The sequence below is a fragment of the Vipera berus genome (assembly GCF_964194415.1).
Source record: "Vipera berus genome assembly, chromosome: 3".
Taxonomy (NCBI): Eukaryota; Metazoa; Chordata; class Lepidosauria; order Squamata; family Viperidae; genus Vipera; species Vipera berus.
Window position 1 is genome coordinate 168,524,653 of NC_138204.1, and position 18,778 is coordinate 168,543,430.

An 18,778-nucleotide genomic window follows, 5' to 3' on the forward strand; every position below is an offset into this window, starting at 1 on the left:
AAATAGATTTAAGGAATTAGATCTGATAGACAGAGTGCCTGAAGAACTATGGACAGAGGTTCGCAACATTGTACAACAGGTAGCAACCAAAACCATCCCAAAGAAAAAGAAATGCAAGAAAGCAAAATGGCTGTCTGAGGAAGCTTTGCAAATAGCTGAGGAAAGGAGGGAAGCGAAAGGCAAGGGAGAAAAAGAAAGATATGCCCAATTAAATGCAGAATTCCAGAGAATAGCTAGAAGAGATAAGAATGCCTTCTTAAATGAACAGTGCAAAGAAATAGAAGAAAACAATAGAATAGGGAGGACCAGAAATCTTTTCAAGAAAATTGGAGAGATGAAGGGAACGTTTCATGCAAAAATGGGCATGATAAAGGACCAAAATGGCAGGGACCTAACAGAGGCAGAAGAGATTAAGAAGAGGTGGCAAAATTACACAGAAGAACTATACAAGAATGAGCTTAACGTCCCTGATAATCACAATGAGGTGGTCACTGACCTCGAGCCAGACATCCTAGAATGTGAAGTGAAAAGCTGAGCAACAACAAAGCTAGTGGAGGTGACAGTATTCCAGCTGAGCTATTCAAAATCTTAAAAGATGATGCAGTAAAAGTGCTACACTCAATTTGCCAGCAAATTTGGAAAACTCAACAGTGGCCACAGGATTGGAAAAGATCAGTTTACATTTCAATTCCAAAGAAAGGCAGTGCCAAAGAATGCTCAAACTATCGCACCACTGCACTCATATCTCATGCTAGTAAAGTTATGCTTAAAATCCTACAAGCTAGACTTCAGCAGTATGTGGATCGAGAACTACCAGAAGTACAGGAAGGATTTCGAAGAGGAAGAGGAACTAGAGATCAAATTGCCAACATACGCTGGATCATGGAGAAAGCTAGAGAGTTCCAGAAAAACATCTATTTCTGCTTCATTGACTATGCTAAAGCCTTTAATTGTGTGGATCATAACAAACTGTGGCAAGTCCTTAAAGAGATGGGTGTACCAGACCATCTTATTTGTCTCTTGAGAAACCTATATGCGGGCCAAGAAGCAACAGTGAGAACTAGACACGGAACCACTGATTGGTTCAAAATTGGGAAAGGAGTCCGGCAAGGCTGTATACTGTCGCCTTGCCTATTTAACTTATATGCAGAGCACATCGTGAGAAAGGCAGGGCTAGATGAATCAAAAGTTGGAATTAAGATTGCCGGAAGAAATATCAACAACATAAGATATGCAGATGATACCACTCTAATGGCAGAAAGTGAAGAAGAACTAAAGAGCCTCTTGTTGCGGGTGAAGAAGGAGAGTGCAAAACTTGGGTTGAAATTTAACATTAAAAAACCCAAGATCATGGCATATGGCCCTCTCAATTCCTGGCAAATAGATGGGGAAGAAATGGAGGTAGTGACAGATTTTATTTTCCTGGGCTCCAAGATCACTGCAGATGGGGACTGTAGCCAAGAAATTAAAAGACGCTTGCTCCTTGGGAGGAAAGCCATGGCAAATCTAGACAACACACTAAAAAGCAGAGACATCACCCTGTCAACAAAAGTGTGTATAGTCAAGGCTATGGTCTTTCCAGTTGCAATGTATGGCAGTGAAAGTTGGACCATAAAAAAGGCTGAGCGCCAAAGAATTGAAGCCTTTGAACTATGGTGCTGGAGAAGACTCCTGCGAGTCCCTTGGACTGCAAGGCGATCAAACCGGTCAGTCCTAGAGGAGATCAACCCTGACTGCTCTTTAGAAGGCCAGATCCTGAAGCTAAAACTCAAATACTTTGCCACCTAATGAGAAGGAAGGACTCACTGGAGAAGAGCCTAATGCTGGGAAAGATTGAGGGCAATAGAAGAAAGGGACAACAGAGAATGAGGTGGCTGGATGGAGTCACTGAAGCAGTAGGCGTCAGCTTAAGTGGACTCCAGAAGATGGTAGAGGACAGGAAGACCTGGAGGAACGTTGTCCATAGGGTCGCGATTGGTCGGACACGACTTCGCAACTAACAACAACATAGAAATGAGCCTTGGTGGAGCAGTGGGCTAATGCCTCCTTAAGTAACACCAGCTGCCTGCAATTAGTGCAGGTTCGAGTCCCACCAGGCTCAAGGTTGACTCAGCCTTCCATCCTTCTGAGGTAGGTAAAATGAGGACTCAGATTGTTGGGGGCAATAAGCTGACTTGGTAATAATGCCGCTGGGGCCCCCCCGAAAGCCCTAATAAGCAGGCATATGCATAGAATGAAGGCTATTGCTAAGCACATTGATTTGTGCTTCTAAGATTGTAAGCCGCCCTGAGTCTTCGGAGAAGGGCGGGATATAAATGGGATTTTAAAAAAAATGTTGACATTAAAATATTGCAGTGATTACTATAAATATTTTGTTAATAAGATTGGGCTTTTTTCATTATAAAGAAAGAGCTGGATAGTTACTTTATAATTGGGTAGGTTTTAGACCGAGATTAACATTTATGAATAAACTGCCAGTTCTGTTAGTTTTATAAATTCACTTTCTCTCTGATCATCAAGATGCACTTGAGGGGATATCATTCATATATTCAAAAAAGATCAGGCTAATATGAGATAATAGATAAGGCCAGGTCACAGTAGTTGGTTGAATTATGACACAGCTTTCTTCCTAGATCTGTGCTATATTTCTATGCAGTGAAATACAATGTAATGTATAATTTAAGGGAATTCTAATTTTGTTTTCTCTACAATCAAAATTCTGCAAAACCAAAAAGGAGAAAAAAACATGATACAATAAAATTCTTTTTTCACTATTTTTTCTAGTGCACTGTCTATTTTCAGAGGAGTTTTTAAGGAGATTTTTGGGATATACTGACCAGACCCTAAACATAAGCAAATCAATCACAATAAGCCTTTCCCTTGAAAGTTACAGTTGTTTAAAGATAATAATGAAAGTGGAAAAAGACATTTATAAAATACATTTCTTAGATATTTAGTGAAAAAATGATTGATTACAGCAATTCTTTAAACAAATCTGTTTCTTAAGATTTTAGGCACAGAAACCAGGTATAGTATTGAGCCCAACATATGTCCAAAATGTCAACAAGGGCAAGACCACAATGTCTAAAAGACTGGAAGAAAAATGCATGCTTATCTTTTTTTTAGCTTGACAGCAGACAAAAAAGTGGAAATCAAACAGTAATAAAAAAACAACTGTGAATGTACCATTCTTGTTCTTCCTCCCCCACTTAATACTTTTCCCATTCTAAGGCACTAATATTATCTAAAAGTGAAGGTCATTATTAATGATTAATGCAACTTGTACATAACATCATTAAATGCTTGTGCAATATAAAGAACACTTACAGAAAAATATTGTTCAGCTTCTAGTTGATCTTGTAGTTCACGCATTTGGCCTTCATTTCCTCTGTATTGCCTTTGATGGGGAAAAAATTAAAGGAATTTCTATTCTGAACTCTTAGTCAAAAGATGTTCAGTAGATCAAGCAATAAAGATATTATATAAGTAGAACACAGGAATCTTAATAAGTCTAGAAGTTTAAAATATTTATGTCATTAGTTTTTATGAACACCTTCCGTGAGATGTTTGCATAAATAACTATAAATAGTGAAGTCAGATGTCAATACAACATAGCACAAATCACATTACTAAAAGCAGTCATTCACAATACAGTTCTTTTTGATAATAGAAATGTAACTTACTTAGCCAGCTGAGCCAATTCAAATTCTGCTAATCTTTTTGTTTCCAACAATGCATTGATCTCCTGTTTTAGCTGCTTCTCTGAACTCTTTAAACTATCTGCTTCTATAGCATGCATCTTCAGTTCATTCTGTGTCATCACTCTTTTATTTATCTCATGTTCCAACTGAAGTGTCAGATTCTTAACCTAAAACATAATAAACAATTTATTTATTTCTACCTACTTACTTTGGCATTATCCAATTTCAGGAAAAAGTGTCAGGTGTTAAGAGGTCGATTTGTAAGGTTGCAGCATAGAATATTTATTCAAGTCTTTACACAAGAATCTGGTCAACTAAAGTTCAACACAAATTGGCATCAGATAAGGGTCAATGGAATTCAGGAAGGGTTGGACTTTAGGGACTTGTGTGAAGAGAACAATTCTAAACTGATGATATGTTTAATTCCCCCCGCCCCCAGCTTTGCCTGCTGTTCTACAGAAAGCTTTTGACAATTTAAATTGGTAAAATTGATTTATGCCTCACAGAAATAATTATTTTTAATGGAGATAGTGAGATACAAAAAGAAACAAGACAAGCCCATTAGCCCTCCCCCTTTGCTTATTTGGTTCTTGAACTGTGAATAAAAATACAGAGCAAGATGAATAATGAATTTAAAAATTAAAAGAGACAAGTTGAGAGCTTTTGCAGATGATTGGGTGTTGGTTTTGGAAGATTCTTTAAAGGACACTGAATTATTAAGAAAATTAAAAGGATTTTATGTTAGGTGGTTTTAAGATTAATAAACAGAAGACAAAGATGATAATGAAAATATAAACATGTAAGATGAAACCAAACTGATCAACAAAATGGATTTCAAGATTGAGAAAAAGATAAAATATCTGAGTGTTAATTTGACAAATATGAATTGTATGCCATTTCAAAATAATTTTGTCAAGACATGGATTGAACTCTAAAATAATATGCTAAACTGAAAAAATACAATTATCATGTGATTTAGTTCTATTGTAGTTTAGATCTATTACTGTAATTGGGGAGAATCTCTATGATTAAGATGCATGTTTTGCCTAGAATATTATTTTTATTTCAGACATCACAAGTTTAACAACTGATTTAAACAATGGCAGAAAGATATGTCTAAATTATGTGGTAGGGGGAAAACTGTAAAATATAAGGCATTTTATGATGCCAAAGAATGATTAGTTTTGGGTTTATCTGATCTGAAATTATATTCTACAACTTCTATAGAGTGATCATATTACCCCCAACAATCTGGGTTGTAATTTTACCGATTTCGAAAGGATGGAAGGCTGAATCAACCTTGAACCAGTCAGGATCAAACTACTGGCACTGGGCAGGGTTAGCCTGCAATACTGCATTCCAACCACTGTGCCAATGCTGAGAAAAAGAAGGTTATTGTAGAAGGAAATGATTTGAGATTTGTGTGGGATGGATAGTTATTTATGCTATGATAAAGTTAATGGAATTTATCATAAAAAAATAAAGTTTTAATATTTTTACTTTTTCCCCAATGTACCAAAACAAAGCTTCAAGTAGTTTCATAAAATACCTGTCACTGCCTTCCAATTCTACTTGAAACTGCTTAATTATGATTCAGGAAAGATTTTAGAATTTCATGTCCAGAGCGTTAGGTATGAGGCAATTTATAAACAAATAAATTGTGAAATTATTTGCAGCTACACAGACATTTTTTGGTTCATAGAAATAAGATATTTTTTCATATACGCCTAAAAGGAATGTTCACATAGTATAGAAACTATTGTTTTACCTCCTCTTCCAGTCTCTCTTTCTGTTCAATAAGGTGCTCAATCTTCTGCTGTGATTGCTTCAGATCAAAGTCTAACATGGAACATTGCTTTTCAATCTGAACTATTCGATTTTCTGCCTTCTCTCTTGCTGCTCGTTCTTCCTTAACCTTTTTTTCAATTTCTATGAGGAAAAAGAAAGACAACAAAAATTAAATATAGGTAGCCCTCACTTACTGCATTTAGTACCAATGTGTCGCTAAGCCCAAGTCACAACATCACTTCATTTCTGGCTCAGTTGTTAAGCAAATAACTGTGGGTCATTAAGTGTGATGTCACTTCACTACAAATTGTGATTTTCTGCCAGCTTCCCAATTCACTTTGCTTGTTGGAAGCTGGCTGTGAAGTTCATAAATGGCAATCATGGACCACTCAATTGCAACTATCATAAATGTGCACTGATTACCAAGCGCCCAAATTATGATCATGTGGATTACAGGAAAGTAGCCATAACTTTGAAGACCTGTTGTAACATTTTCAGTGTCATCATAACTTTGAACAGTTGCCGAACAAGTGATTGCTAAGTGAGAACTACCTGTTAAAGTACATTAGAAAGCAAAAAAGAATGTATTCATGCAATCTTCCAGATATCCTACTGAAAGATGAGAGAAAATATCAAGCATTTGGAGCAGCTATATTGATATCTAAAAATCTCCCTAGAATTGTTACCTGTAGTATAATGATATACCTAATGCATATAGATTACATATGCTGAGATGTCAATTGTTCTCTCTTGTTCATTACCAGCTTATTAACGATATAAGAAACAAAGACTGGTACCTAGATTTTTTCATAACTAAATAATAGAAAATAACTACCCCACATACCCCAGGTAGGCAGAAAAACACGACAAGAAAACCTTGTCAATATGATAGTACAAATCTTCTGTCTCTTTTACATCCTGAGAAGAAGGTTCCCTTCTGAGTTTCTTTCTCTGTCCATTATATACATGTAGGGTATGTACTCTCTTAACCAATTATTCCATAGGCAGCATCTCTTCCCTCCATCTCCCAATGTCATTTACAACAAGCCACGTTTCTGGTATTAGAGACTTTCTTTTATAATAGTAGATTAATATTCTGTAGAAATCTACTGAATTTCCAGAAGTATGATGAATCATACTGAAGGCTAGCTTGACACCCCAGTATCCCATTTCCTAAAGGAAATTTTCCAAAGGGTAACTTACAGCAAACCCCAAAGGTACGCAGGGTAGATTGGTTAGTTTCTAATAGGGAATCGCCAGAAAATCAAAGGTCTATAGGCTAGATAGGCAATGGGGGGGGGGGGGAGAGATCCCAAAAGAAGGTGGTGGCAAATTACTCTTAGATGGTTGCCAAGGAAACTAGACAGATTAGAAAGGAACATACAACCAATTATTTAAAGAAAGAACTATATAAAAACTAATTACATATTAACCTTGCTTATTCTTTAAGAACTTACCATACATAGCAACAGATTTGGCCTCTTCTATTGACTGATGCTTGTCAGTTAACCGAGCTTTGTTTATGTTATGTTCATTTATTTCTTGCTCTAAACGTTGTTGTACCGTTTTAAGTTTGTAGTTTAGATCTATTTCTAAGTTATTCTTCTCCTGCAAGATATTTTGTAGAAAATGGTATCAGATATACTAAATATGACAAGTATTCATATTTTATACTTTTCAGTACCTTTCTTCTTCCTACATACCTTTTTGTTTGATGCACATCTACTAGGACCCTGAGTAACGTGTTTTCCCCAAAATAAGACCCATTCTTATATTTTGTGTCCAAAAGAGGCACCAGGTCTTATTTTCGCTGCAGCCTCCCATGCCCCAACCTGTTGCACTGCTGCTTGACTTCTTCAGCGGCCTCTTGCTGCTACTTGCAGCCTGGTGCCATTGCTTATGGCAGGAGCACTGGCCCGAAGCACTGTGTGGTCTCCTGCTGCAAGCAGCGGCACCGGCCCTAAGTGCCATGTGGCCTCCTGCCTTTGGGCTGATGCCACCACTCGTAGCAGAAGGCCCGTGTGGTGCTTCGTGCCAGTGTCACCACTCACATGAGCCACGGGGCCTCCTGCAGCAAGTGGCGACACTGGCCCAAAGCACTGCGCAGCCTCCTGCCACAAACGGCGGCACTGGCCCAAAGTGTTGCACAGCATCCTGCTGTGAGCTGCAGTACTGACCCAAAATGCCATGCAGCATCCTGCCGTGAGCAACAGCAACAGCGCAAAGTGCCACGTGCCTCCTGCCACAAGTGGTGGCACCAGCCCAAAACAAGCCATGTGGCCACAAGCACCCACAGAAGAACTCGGGCATCGGCGGTCCTATCGGTAAGGTAAGTGGGTTTGGGGCGCATAGGACAGCTCCATCCCCCACCCTAGCTTTTTAGGCCTGCACCTCGCCTTATTTGGGGGGTAGGATTTATATTAGGCCCACCCCCAAAAATCAAGCTAAGTCTTATTTTCGGGAAAACACAGTACGTATCAATAAAATGCCTGTAGGATATGGGCAATAATACACTAACTTTACAGTTTCTAAACCCTAGAATGCATAGAGTAAATGTGCTTGGAGTAAAATTATGTTTTGGTTTTACTTATGATATATTAATCAAAAAGGGACCAGGATTATCCTGCCTGTTACTACGAAGTATTGAATCTTAACAGATGTACATTTGTAATTCTAAAAATATGCAGATATATTTTTATTCTAAATACGCAGTGATTTATTCCAAGATACATAAGACCTTGTGCCTCATTACTTAGTTACCGTACCTTTTCAGAATGGTTAAGCATGTCTTGGGCCTGTTTTCTTTCTTCTTCTACTCGCTCAAGATTGTTTTTCACACCTTTGATTTCTTCTTGTAAAGATGTAATCCGAGCTATAGTATTAATTAAATATATTTTAACTGTTTCTATGACTCCATATGGACAAGAATGGTTTACATACATAAACTCCTCACATATATCAAAGATGATTCATTGAGAAAATAGATTATATTTAAAATGTTAGATCTATGTTTTCAACTTTCATTAAATTATTAATTAAACATATATTTTCATATGGGTACACATATATGCAATTAAAATACTGAAAATGAAATTATGCAAGAAAGGCTAAGTGATCACATTTAATTAAAATAGCAGATGTGGAATATTCACATTTGCAATAAAAATGCTAGTCTTTATTGATTTGAAGTAATTACATTTATTGATACAAAAAGATTATACCCACAAATTTCCCAACACATTTGTAGAGTAGCAAAAAAGATTACGCCCATAAATTTTCCAGCACATTTGTAGAGTAGCACAAATAAGTTTTTTTTTATAAAGACATTAAATGACCTATATATTCCTCAGAAAACTATTTTAACTCACCATCTATTGTTCACCCTCAGTAAACAGTATTTATGAACAAGGAAGTTCCTTTTCATATTTAATATCTGCATTAATAAAATCATAGGATTTAATTCTATGATTTACGTCCTATTCAAAAGTAGATTTTCTTAACTATTCGTTCAAAATAAAGAGAAGCAAGAGTAGTTAAGTCAGGACAAGAGAGAAAGTATTTTATTCTTGCACTGTAGTCTGTGGTTATTATTTGTAGAAGTACCACTTTTATATTGTGGGATTCTAGGTACTGTACAAAAATATAAAAGCTTTAGATAAATCAATTTTGCACATTTAAATTCCGAAATATATGAGCAGAAATGCTTCGAAGAAAGCTAAGGCTAGGTAACTTTTTTCAGCCAGAAACACATCTGAAATTGGGACAGTGGGCAGATTCATAATCTGGCTGACATGGAAAGACTCTTTAGAATCATAAACATATTTTATCTAGTTTTACTATACATATTTTAAGCTAGTTTCAAGAATGTTCTCTAACCTCCCATGAGGATCCACAAACATTTTTGTAACCAAATACAATGCAAGTGATGTAGTTTTGCTGTGCATAATAGTAAGTGCTTTTATTTATTTATTTTAAAGTGAACATGGCCAAGATGTCCTCTGGAGGATACAATTTTGTCTTGTTGAAAAAATAACTATGTATAAATGAGCAAGAGCAATATCATTTTATGTTAAAATCAAGTACAGCTTTTCATATAGGGAGCTACAAAAAATAAATAGTACCATTTGCTTGAAATTTTTTCCTTAGATTTAAAACTTAATCCAAGAGTTCTTTGGGGAAATGGACGTCATTCCTTAAATTAAAATATTACTAACATTTTTCTTTTCTTGCTCCAAGTTCCTATATGTCCTACAATTGATTTCTATACTTCTAGGCAGCCATAATATAGCCTAAAATCAAGTTGCAAATGTCCATGGCCACATAGTACTAATAGCATATATCTTTTCTTGCAGGTCTCCACAGGCACATTTGGATAGATTCTACATATATCCAAAGGCCAGACTGGATTCTTTGTTGTATGCTGCTGCATCCTAGCTTACTGAAACAATTCATATCTAATATCTGTAGCATAGGATGCATATAATTGTCATGCTGAATTCTTCTGCACAATGACAGCATTTATATTTTGTTTTAACTTTCAATCCTCAATCTTTTATGTTTTTAACCTTAACCCTAATTGTTCTATATTGTTATTTATGGCACTGTAAACTGCTCAGAGTCCCTTGATAGTGAGGTGGCATATAAATTTAATAAATAAATAAACATCTTATTTTACAGATATGAAAACAAAGAATCAGATCCTATTATTTGTCTATTATGCAAAAAAGTCCATGAAAATATGTTTAGGGAAATGGAACAGCTACTACAAATTCTTAGTTTTACATAAAGTATGCAGTGTTTACATTTATATAAGAGCATTTATATTTAATTTATCTTTCACCATTCATATACATAACTCAGCCCAAAATTGTTATTTATATTTCAAGATATCAGAAAAAAACTTTACATTTTATAATTACATTAGTGTAAAAATTATTACCTTGTAGCTCTCCAATAATTTCTGATCCATGACTCCTATCTCTTCGTTCTACTTCTAGTGCTCCTTGTAGCTGGAAATAATCCTTTTCCACCTGTAATTTTGTGTTTTCTAGAATTCTGCATCTTTCCTGCAACTCCCTATTTAATGATTCAAATTGACTTATTGACTTGCTCATTTCTGTATGACTTTTCCTTAGTCTTGCTACAGTATCTGACTCTGTTCTCAGCAAATCATTGGCCTCTTCAAGCTGTGTAAGCAACAGGATTAGGAAAAAAAATATTAGAGGTTAGTCTAAAATGAGCATGACTCATATATACCCTAAAAAGGGAGAATTAGTTACAGTAAATTCAGAAAGTATTCAGACCCCCTTCACTTTTGTCAATTTTATTATGCTACAGCCGGATTCTACAGTTAAAATTCATTTCTCATCAATCTACACTCAGTACCCCGTAACGAAAAAATGAAAACAGAATTTTAGAAATGTCTGTAAATTTATTAAAAAGTAAAAACTGAAATATCACATTGGTTTAAGTATTCAGGCCTTTCACTCAGTACTTTGTTGAAACACCTTTGGCAGCAATTACAGCCTCGAGTCTTTTTGGGCATGACGTGACAAGGTTTGCCCACCTGGATTGAGGAATTTTCTGCCATTCTTCCTTGCAAATCCTCTCAAGCTCAGTCAGGTTGGATGGCGACCGTCGGTGGACAGCCATTTTCAGATTCCTCCAGAGATGTTCACTAGGATTCAAGTCAAGGCTCTGGCTGGGCCACTTTAGGACATTCACAGATCACTGTCATGTTGGAAAGTGAACTTTTGGCCCAGTCTGAGTTCCTGAGCACTGTGGAACAGGTTTTCCTCAACCCTGACCAGTCACTGCTGCTGAAAAATACCCCCACATGATGTTGTCACTACCATGTTTCACTGTTGGGATGATAATGGGCAGGTGATGAGCAGTGCCTGGTTTCCTCCAGACATAACGTTTAGAACATAACGCTTAGTTCAATCTCGGTTTCATCAGACCAGAGAATCTTTGTTCCTTACTGTCCTTCAGGTGCTTTTTTACAAACTCTAAGTGGGCTTTCATGTGTTTTGCACTGAGGCAAGGCTTCCGTCTAGCCTCTCTCTGCCACAAAGCCCAGATCGCTGGAGGGCTGCAGTGATGGGTTCTCCTTTTGGAACTCTGTCCCATTTCCACAGGAACTCTGGAGCTCATTCAGAGTGACCATCAGGTTTTTGGTCACCTCTCTTACTAAGGCCCTTCTCCCCCGATTGCTCAGTTTGACCGAGCGACTAGATCTTGGAAGAGTCCTGGTTGTGCCAAACTTCTTCCATTTGAGAATTATGGAGGCCACTGTGTTCTTAGGAACTTTCTATGCAGAAATTTTACTCTCCCCCCTTGCAATTACCCTGTCTCTGAACATTTCAGGCCGTTCCTTTGACCTCATGGCTTTTGCTCTACTACAATATGCATTGTCAGCTGTGAGGTGCTCAATTTAATTTTCCATAGGCTGAAGTGTAGCAACAATCAAGAAAAATGGGAGGCACCTGACCTAATTTTCAAGTATTGTAAAGAATCTGAATACTTATGCCAATGTGATATTTCAGTTTTTTCTTTTTAATAAATTTACAGACATTTCTAAAATTCTCTTTTCACTTTGTCATTATGGGGTTTTGAATGTAGATTAATGAGAAAAAAAAAGAATTTCAACAACTGTAGAATCAGGCTGCAGCATAACAAAATTGACAAAAGTGAAGGTGATCTGAAAACTTTCTGAATGCACTATATTTATTTGGCCATGTAAACATCAAGCAACTCAATATAACACATGGGACAAATTACAACCTTAGTAGAATAACAGAAGAACAAAATAGCAAAACAACTATTTAGGAATCATTAATCATTAAAATCATTAAAACAGTCATAACAAAGCAGTAACTTCATAAAATCCTAAGGTCCAGCATCTCATGGAAATAGAAACATACAGTATTAAGCTGATCAAGTCTGCCCTTTCAGGTTTTTAATTTTTACTTTGGCAGTCAATGGAGATGTATTTATTCCAAGCATGTTTAAACTCAGTTACTGATGACTGATCAACTACTTCTGCTGGAAATTGGTTACAAGCTTCCGCTATTGTTTCTAAATCTTTAGGGCTTTCATGAAGGGCAGCAGTATGTAACTCAGTTGGAATGAATATATTTATGAAACAAAATAGATACGCAAAATTGCTTACTTGCTTTTGCAGCTGTGTAATTTTTTCGTTTGTAATATGTGAGTGTTGACTAATTTTTTTTAAGTCTTCCAGCTGATCTTTTAATGTTGATACTAAAAGCAAAGAAAAACATTTTAAACATACATTTTTAAAAATATTTCTAGGTAAATTGCAGAAACAAAACATTTAAAATCGAAACACTTCCCATTTTATTTAAAAATAACAATAACAACAGCAGCAACATTATCATTCATACTTTCTATTGATGATTGTGGCCTGAGGAAGGAACAGAAGATTGGGGACATAAAACATTAGTCCAAGGAATGGTGTCATCAACAGAAATTTGGATTCCTGGACCAGGACATATTATCTACTAAAGGGCTTTTGTAAAACACACACTTTACCTCACAAGGACTGAGAAGAATGTGTTTCAAAGACATCTTACTCAGGTCATCTGGCAGGTTTAAATTAACCATGGAGAGGTAAAAGACCAACATCCAGAACTACACTCAAAACAGTAAGCCATATAACAAGAAAGGAAGGGGGCCACAGAAATACATCAGAAGATAAGCAGGCAAACACTAAGACAGACAGTACTAAAGGGCTGAAATGACTGTAACCAAAGCTAAGTGAATGGAGAAGAAAACAGAGAACATGAAATCCCAGTACCAGGGTAGAAGAGGAAGAGTATGTTGCAAATATGACATTGTTGATAGTCCCTGACTTACAACAGTTCATTTAGTGAATGTTTGAAGTTACAATGGCACTGAAAAAAGTAATACAACCATTTTTCACACTTACAACTGTTGTAGCATCCCCACAGTCAAAATTCAGACGCTTGGCAACTGGCCTGTACTCATGATGGTTGCAGTATCCTAGGGCTACGATCTTCCTTTGCGACCATTTGCCAAGCAAAGTCAATGGGGAAGTCAGATTCACTTTACAATTGTGTTACTAACTTAACAACTGCAGTGATACACTTAACAAGTGTAGCAAGAAAGGTCATAAACTGGGACAAAAGTCACTTAACAACTGTCTTGCTTAGTAACAGAAATTTTGGGCTCAATTGTGGTCATAAATTGACGACTAGCTGTGCTGATAAACCAAGTTTGTTCATGCCGAACAAAAATAAGGGGTGGATGCATAGTATATAAGCTTACACAATATGGAAATTTATGACAAGGAAAGAGTCCTACCATGGACAGGAGATTGGACTACAATACTTCCAAAGTCTCTTCTAGCCCTATGATTGTATGAAAAGCTTTCTTACTGTAATAAACAAAACAGAAATACAGCTTACCTTCATTTTCTGCATTTCGACGTTTCTCATTCTCCTGTTCAGCTTTTCTTTGATATTCACTAATTCTGTGTTGCAAGAGCATCTTTTCCTTCTCTACTTGAGTAACTGTCGATTCCAAATTTTTTCTCTGATTTCCCTGTAAGTTGTAATATTTTAGCAGTAAAACTCTACTAGTAAGCATTCATCTGAATAAAGAACTGCAATTATTTTAATCAAGAGTCCTACAATACAATACAGTGAAATACATTTGCTACTTTAAAATGTAACAAACTGATGTATAGGCAATTGAATATTAGTTTTTATAATGATAACTGTGTACACTCTGAAAATGTATCAGAAAAAGAGTTCTGGAGCGTGATTAGAAATTCACATGCTACAGTGAGTATCTTAAGTATCTTAAGCCTGAATAAGGCTTAAAAGACCCAATTTGTACCTTAAAATCCAGCAAAATCCACAAATGAAATATTGGCTCTCACATTTTGGTGGCTGTGAGAATCACACCCAATATTCCACATTCCATATTCAACAGCCTTTCTTCTTTTTTTTCAGTACTAACCTAAATTACATTTTTTAAATAAAGCATTTTTAAACCAGCATTTAGAAGACTTTTAAAACTAGTTATTTATCTTTAACATTTCCATACATACCGTATTTTTCAGACCATAAGACGCACTTTTCCCCTCCCAAAAGTGGGTGGAAAAACGAGGTGCGTCTTATGGTCCGAAGGTAAGCGAAAACACTTGTCTCCCGTTCAGTCAACGCAGTCCATCAGCTCCATTGGAGAGACGTGATTGAATGAAGACGTGGAATTCTCCGCCCTGCCCCTGTGATTGGTCGGCAGGGGAGGAAATACGGACATGCCTGCCATGCCTTCTGACTGCCTCCCCCTCCCTGTGCGCGCACATTTTCTTTCTTTTACCTTGCTGCTAAAGAAATAGTTTTTGCTGAACTAAACCTCATAGGCGACTTGCCCCAGCAAAGCCGTGAGGAGTTGTCCCTGCAGGTTTCTCTAAGAAGTTTATTGGAAGTGATTTCCCATTTGCAAGATAATACTGCTAATTGTTTGAAATTGCTTCGGCATCTTAGAAAACCTATTCAGGGAAAAGAAACTACCGGTACCTACCTTTCTTTCTTTCTTTCTTTCTTTTCTTTTTCTTTCTCTTTCTTTCTCTTTCTTCCTCCCTCCCTCCTTTCTTTCTTCCTTCCTTCTCTTCCTTCCTTCTCCCTTCCTTCCTTCCTTCCTTCCTTCTTTCTCTCTCTCTCTCTTCCTTGCTCCCTCCATCCTCCCTCCCTCCTTTCTTTCTTTCTTCCTTCCTTCTTTCTCTCTTTCTTTTCTTTTCTTTCATTCTTTCTTTCTCTCTATCTCTCTCTTCCTTCCTCCCTCCCTCCCTCCTTCCTTCCTTCTTTCTCTCTCTCTTTCTTTTCTTTTCTTTCATTCTTTCTTTCTCTCTATCTCCCTCTTCCTTCCTTCCTCCCTCCCTCCCTCCCTCCTTCCTTCCTTCCTTCCTTCTCTCTCTCTCTCTCCCTTCCTAGTATACCGGTACTATTTGGTTCAAAATATTTTTTTTCTTGTTTTCCTGCTCTAAGAACTGGGTGTGTCTTATGGTCAGGTGTGTCTTATGGTCCGAAAAATACAGTATATATAATAAAGAGCAGAAAATATGTGACTAAAGGATAAAATTTTGATTATGGAGGATAAGAAGGAAGGTTGAATGTGTAAGAAGAAATCAAGGCCCATTTTTGTTTTGATAGGTGGTCTAATTTAGGCCAGGCAATGGACTGGTAATGGTCTGTGGCCTGTTAGAAACCGGGCCACACAAGGGCAGGTGAGTGAGCAAAGCTTCATCTGTGCATGCATGAGATCTAGGTTGCTTATGAAATTCTTTCAAAAGCAGTCCTTAGTGCCAGAATAGTTGGGGGCCAATGTATTAGCAATCTCTTCTCATCTATTCTAAGCATAATGTAAAACTGTGTTCATTTCTAAGAAATGATAACTGTGTGCACTCTGAAAATGTATCAGAAAATTCACTTACCTCTTCATCTAGTTCCTTCATTATCTTGTCTAGTTTAATATTTGATGTTCTATAAAGAATATAAAAGCTGAATTTTATTGACTGCTTTTAAGACAAAATATTTCATATGTAGCTGATCAATATAGACAAAACATCAAATACATATCCAAACCATTAAAATTTTAATAACAAAAATGCTAATGCCACTAAAAGGTCTGTGCTATCATAACCAATTTTTTACAACATTGTGTTCAAAATTATTGCTCTTAAATAGATCTAAAGTCAGTAATTCCTATGGGAACAGGAAATGACAAAAATACAGTTTGTAGTTTCCCAAATTCCTCAATTCCAGTGGTGGAATTCAGCCAGTTTGGCAGAACTGATATTTTTTGTTGAGTTTGGTGAACCGGCTGAGTTCTTCTGCGGCCGCTTGTGGCCCAATACCATGTGACGTACTGTGCCACTGCTGTTGCTCACTGAATGCTGCAAAGCTCATCACGCTGATTGGCGCGATCGGCCTGATGCACTGTGCGGCATCCTGCTGCGAGTGGCGGCACCAGTGCAATTGGCGTGATGCACTGCATGGCCTCCTGCCGTGAGCAACAGAACCAGCACAATTGGCCCAATGAGCTTCATGGCCTCCTGTTGCAACAGTGAAAAGATGGTTAAGGATAAATGACACAGCCGATGATGCTCAGATAAAAGAGAAGGACGCCAATCAAGAAGCAATATGGAAATATCTTAACATATTTTATAATATATTTTATAATATGTTAAATAACATATTTTTAATTAATATTTTAAAATTCTTTCTTATAACATAATCTAGTTTTGTGTACCTTTTATTGTTCTTATTTAAGTATTGTTCTTATTTATTTAAGCATGAAATAATAAACTACCTTTCGGTATATCATTTTTTTATAGTTAAAACAGTCATTAGGGCAGAGAACTGGTTGTTAAATTATTTGAATCCCACCACTGCTCACATCTGTTCCATGTTTGCTGATATACATGAACATGTTGAATGCTATTATCATACAAGTGATATTTAATAACAATTATGTTTGACATTCTGAAAAAAATGAAATATATTACCTAAATTTTTGTTCCATTTCATCTTTTAACTGCATTTCATTATGTAGCTGTTCTTCAAGCTGATAAATATTTTTTTGCAAAGATTCTAACTATAAGTAGAAAATACAAAATGAATTATAAAAGTTATACTTTTATAGAACTAGTTAAATATGCAAGGCATAACATTTGTGGAATGGTTTTCTGATGCCTGTATATTAAAAAGTCTTGGTAAAAGACAAACACGTCTAATTAATTTTCCAAACCACATTAGTATTGATCCTAATGAAAAGTTAAAAAAAGCCTCAAACCCTTGTCTTTAGAATATGTCAAAATAATGATTTTCTCTCCCCCTATCAGTACTCTTGAAAAAGAAAAAAGAAGAATGTGACGGTTCATTCTTTCTTCCCCAATCAGACAATTTATGGCCTTACCAGAACTGAGATTGGAGGGGGGAAAAGGAACAAATTAAAGGGCTTGTGACTAAACAATAATAGTGTCCTTTACATATAAATAAGTCCACCTTACATTGTGTGTATCCATAAAGTATTTAAAAAAGCTATCCACCAATGCTGATAATGAGAATCACTTTTATTTTTATGTTAACTAGTTAAGATTTTATTCTTAAAAATTAAATATTCTTTTGTTTTGAGTAGACACTTATTTGAATAATATTACTGAAAAAATTAATAAATGTTTAAATGATGTAGAATCTAGTAAAAATAAGAATCAGAAAATAAATATTTCTTAGACCCAGTTACTTCAGTGAATATTTGAAGTTTGGTGTCTTCAGTGCAGGAAAAGATAATGTTGCTACTGTGCCTTCCAGCACTATGTAGAGTGCATGAAACCTCTAAAACTGATTGTATTTTAATACTCACAGAGAAACCATAGTTGGAAAAACAACCTCCTCACTTTTGAATTTTATTATTCACATATGGTTTGACGTTGATGCATTATTTAAAATTGTGTCTTTTAAATCAAGGGTCCCAAATTCCTGTTCCTATTTGGAACTGCGTTGTGGGAATGAGTCAGTGTGCACGCACGCGCAGCTCAACTTGGGCAGCCTGGTTCCCCTCTCCTCCCCAGCCGGGCCGCCAAATTGCAAAGATTGGGACTGCTTTTAAATTCCATAATTTTTATTGTTTAAGAAACAGAAAGTGAACATGAGAACCTCTTATTACACTAATAGATTTGATAGCTGCCAAAGGAAATATTTTGAAATGAAAGTTGAGAGTTTTATTCATGGAGTCTACATTCTCCATCAGCAGAATACGGTTTTATAAATGGTTAGCAACAGTGGCTTATGTAAAAAAACAAATCTGATTTTTAAAACAAAATGAATCTGGATTTCCAAGAGATTAAAATTAATATTTTCCACATTCAATAAAAAGTGAAAAAAGTAAAACAATTTTATTTAAGGGCTCAGCAAGTTAGCATTTTAAATCTTTTTCTATTTTAAGTATATTCCTAAAGTAATGTAGTGAAGCTCTTATTTTAGATGTGATTTCTGGAGCAACTAACATTAGGCTAAAATGGGTATTTTTCTCCAGCTAACACAATTAAATATGAACTCATTTATAGGTAATGCCAAAAATGAAATAAAATGTAGCATCAAAAGCAAATTCATTAACTGAAATTCTTCATTAATTAATAATTCTTCATTAAAAAGATGACAGAAGAATCAACTCCATATTAAGTTAAGTCATTTTAATGCCCTTCATTGAGAATAAAATTGTCTTCTTTTGTCCCTGGA

The 18,778-nt window shown here is 36.1% G+C and overlaps 1 protein-coding gene across 3 annotated transcripts in view; it reads right to left on the reverse strand.

The window, feature by feature from the left end:
- Nucleotides 1–18,778, reverse strand: part of ROCK1 (Rho associated coiled-coil containing protein kinase 1) — a 92,073-nt gene that overhangs the window by 37,103 nt on the left and 36,192 nt on the right. For all 3 annotated transcript variants that reach the window (XM_081325808.1, XM_081325809.1, XM_081325810.1), the window contains 10 exons: nucleotides 17,047–17,135; nucleotides 15,973–16,021; nucleotides 13,940–14,075; nucleotides 12,661–12,752; nucleotides 10,429–10,675; nucleotides 8,255–8,361; nucleotides 6,947–7,097; nucleotides 5,470–5,630; nucleotides 3,684–3,868; nucleotides 3,328–3,397 (listed from right to left, as the gene is read on the reverse strand). In XM_081325808.1, coding sequence (XP_081181934.1) covers nucleotides 3,328–3,397; nucleotides 3,684–3,868; nucleotides 5,470–5,630; nucleotides 6,947–7,097; nucleotides 8,255–8,361; nucleotides 10,429–10,675; nucleotides 12,661–12,752; nucleotides 13,940–14,075; nucleotides 15,973–16,021; nucleotides 17,047–17,135 — 1,287 coding nt within the window. The remainder of the gene's footprint in view (nucleotides 1–3,327; nucleotides 3,398–3,683; nucleotides 3,869–5,469; nucleotides 5,631–6,946; nucleotides 7,098–8,254; nucleotides 8,362–10,428; nucleotides 10,676–12,660; nucleotides 12,753–13,939; nucleotides 14,076–15,972; nucleotides 16,022–17,046; nucleotides 17,136–18,778) is intronic.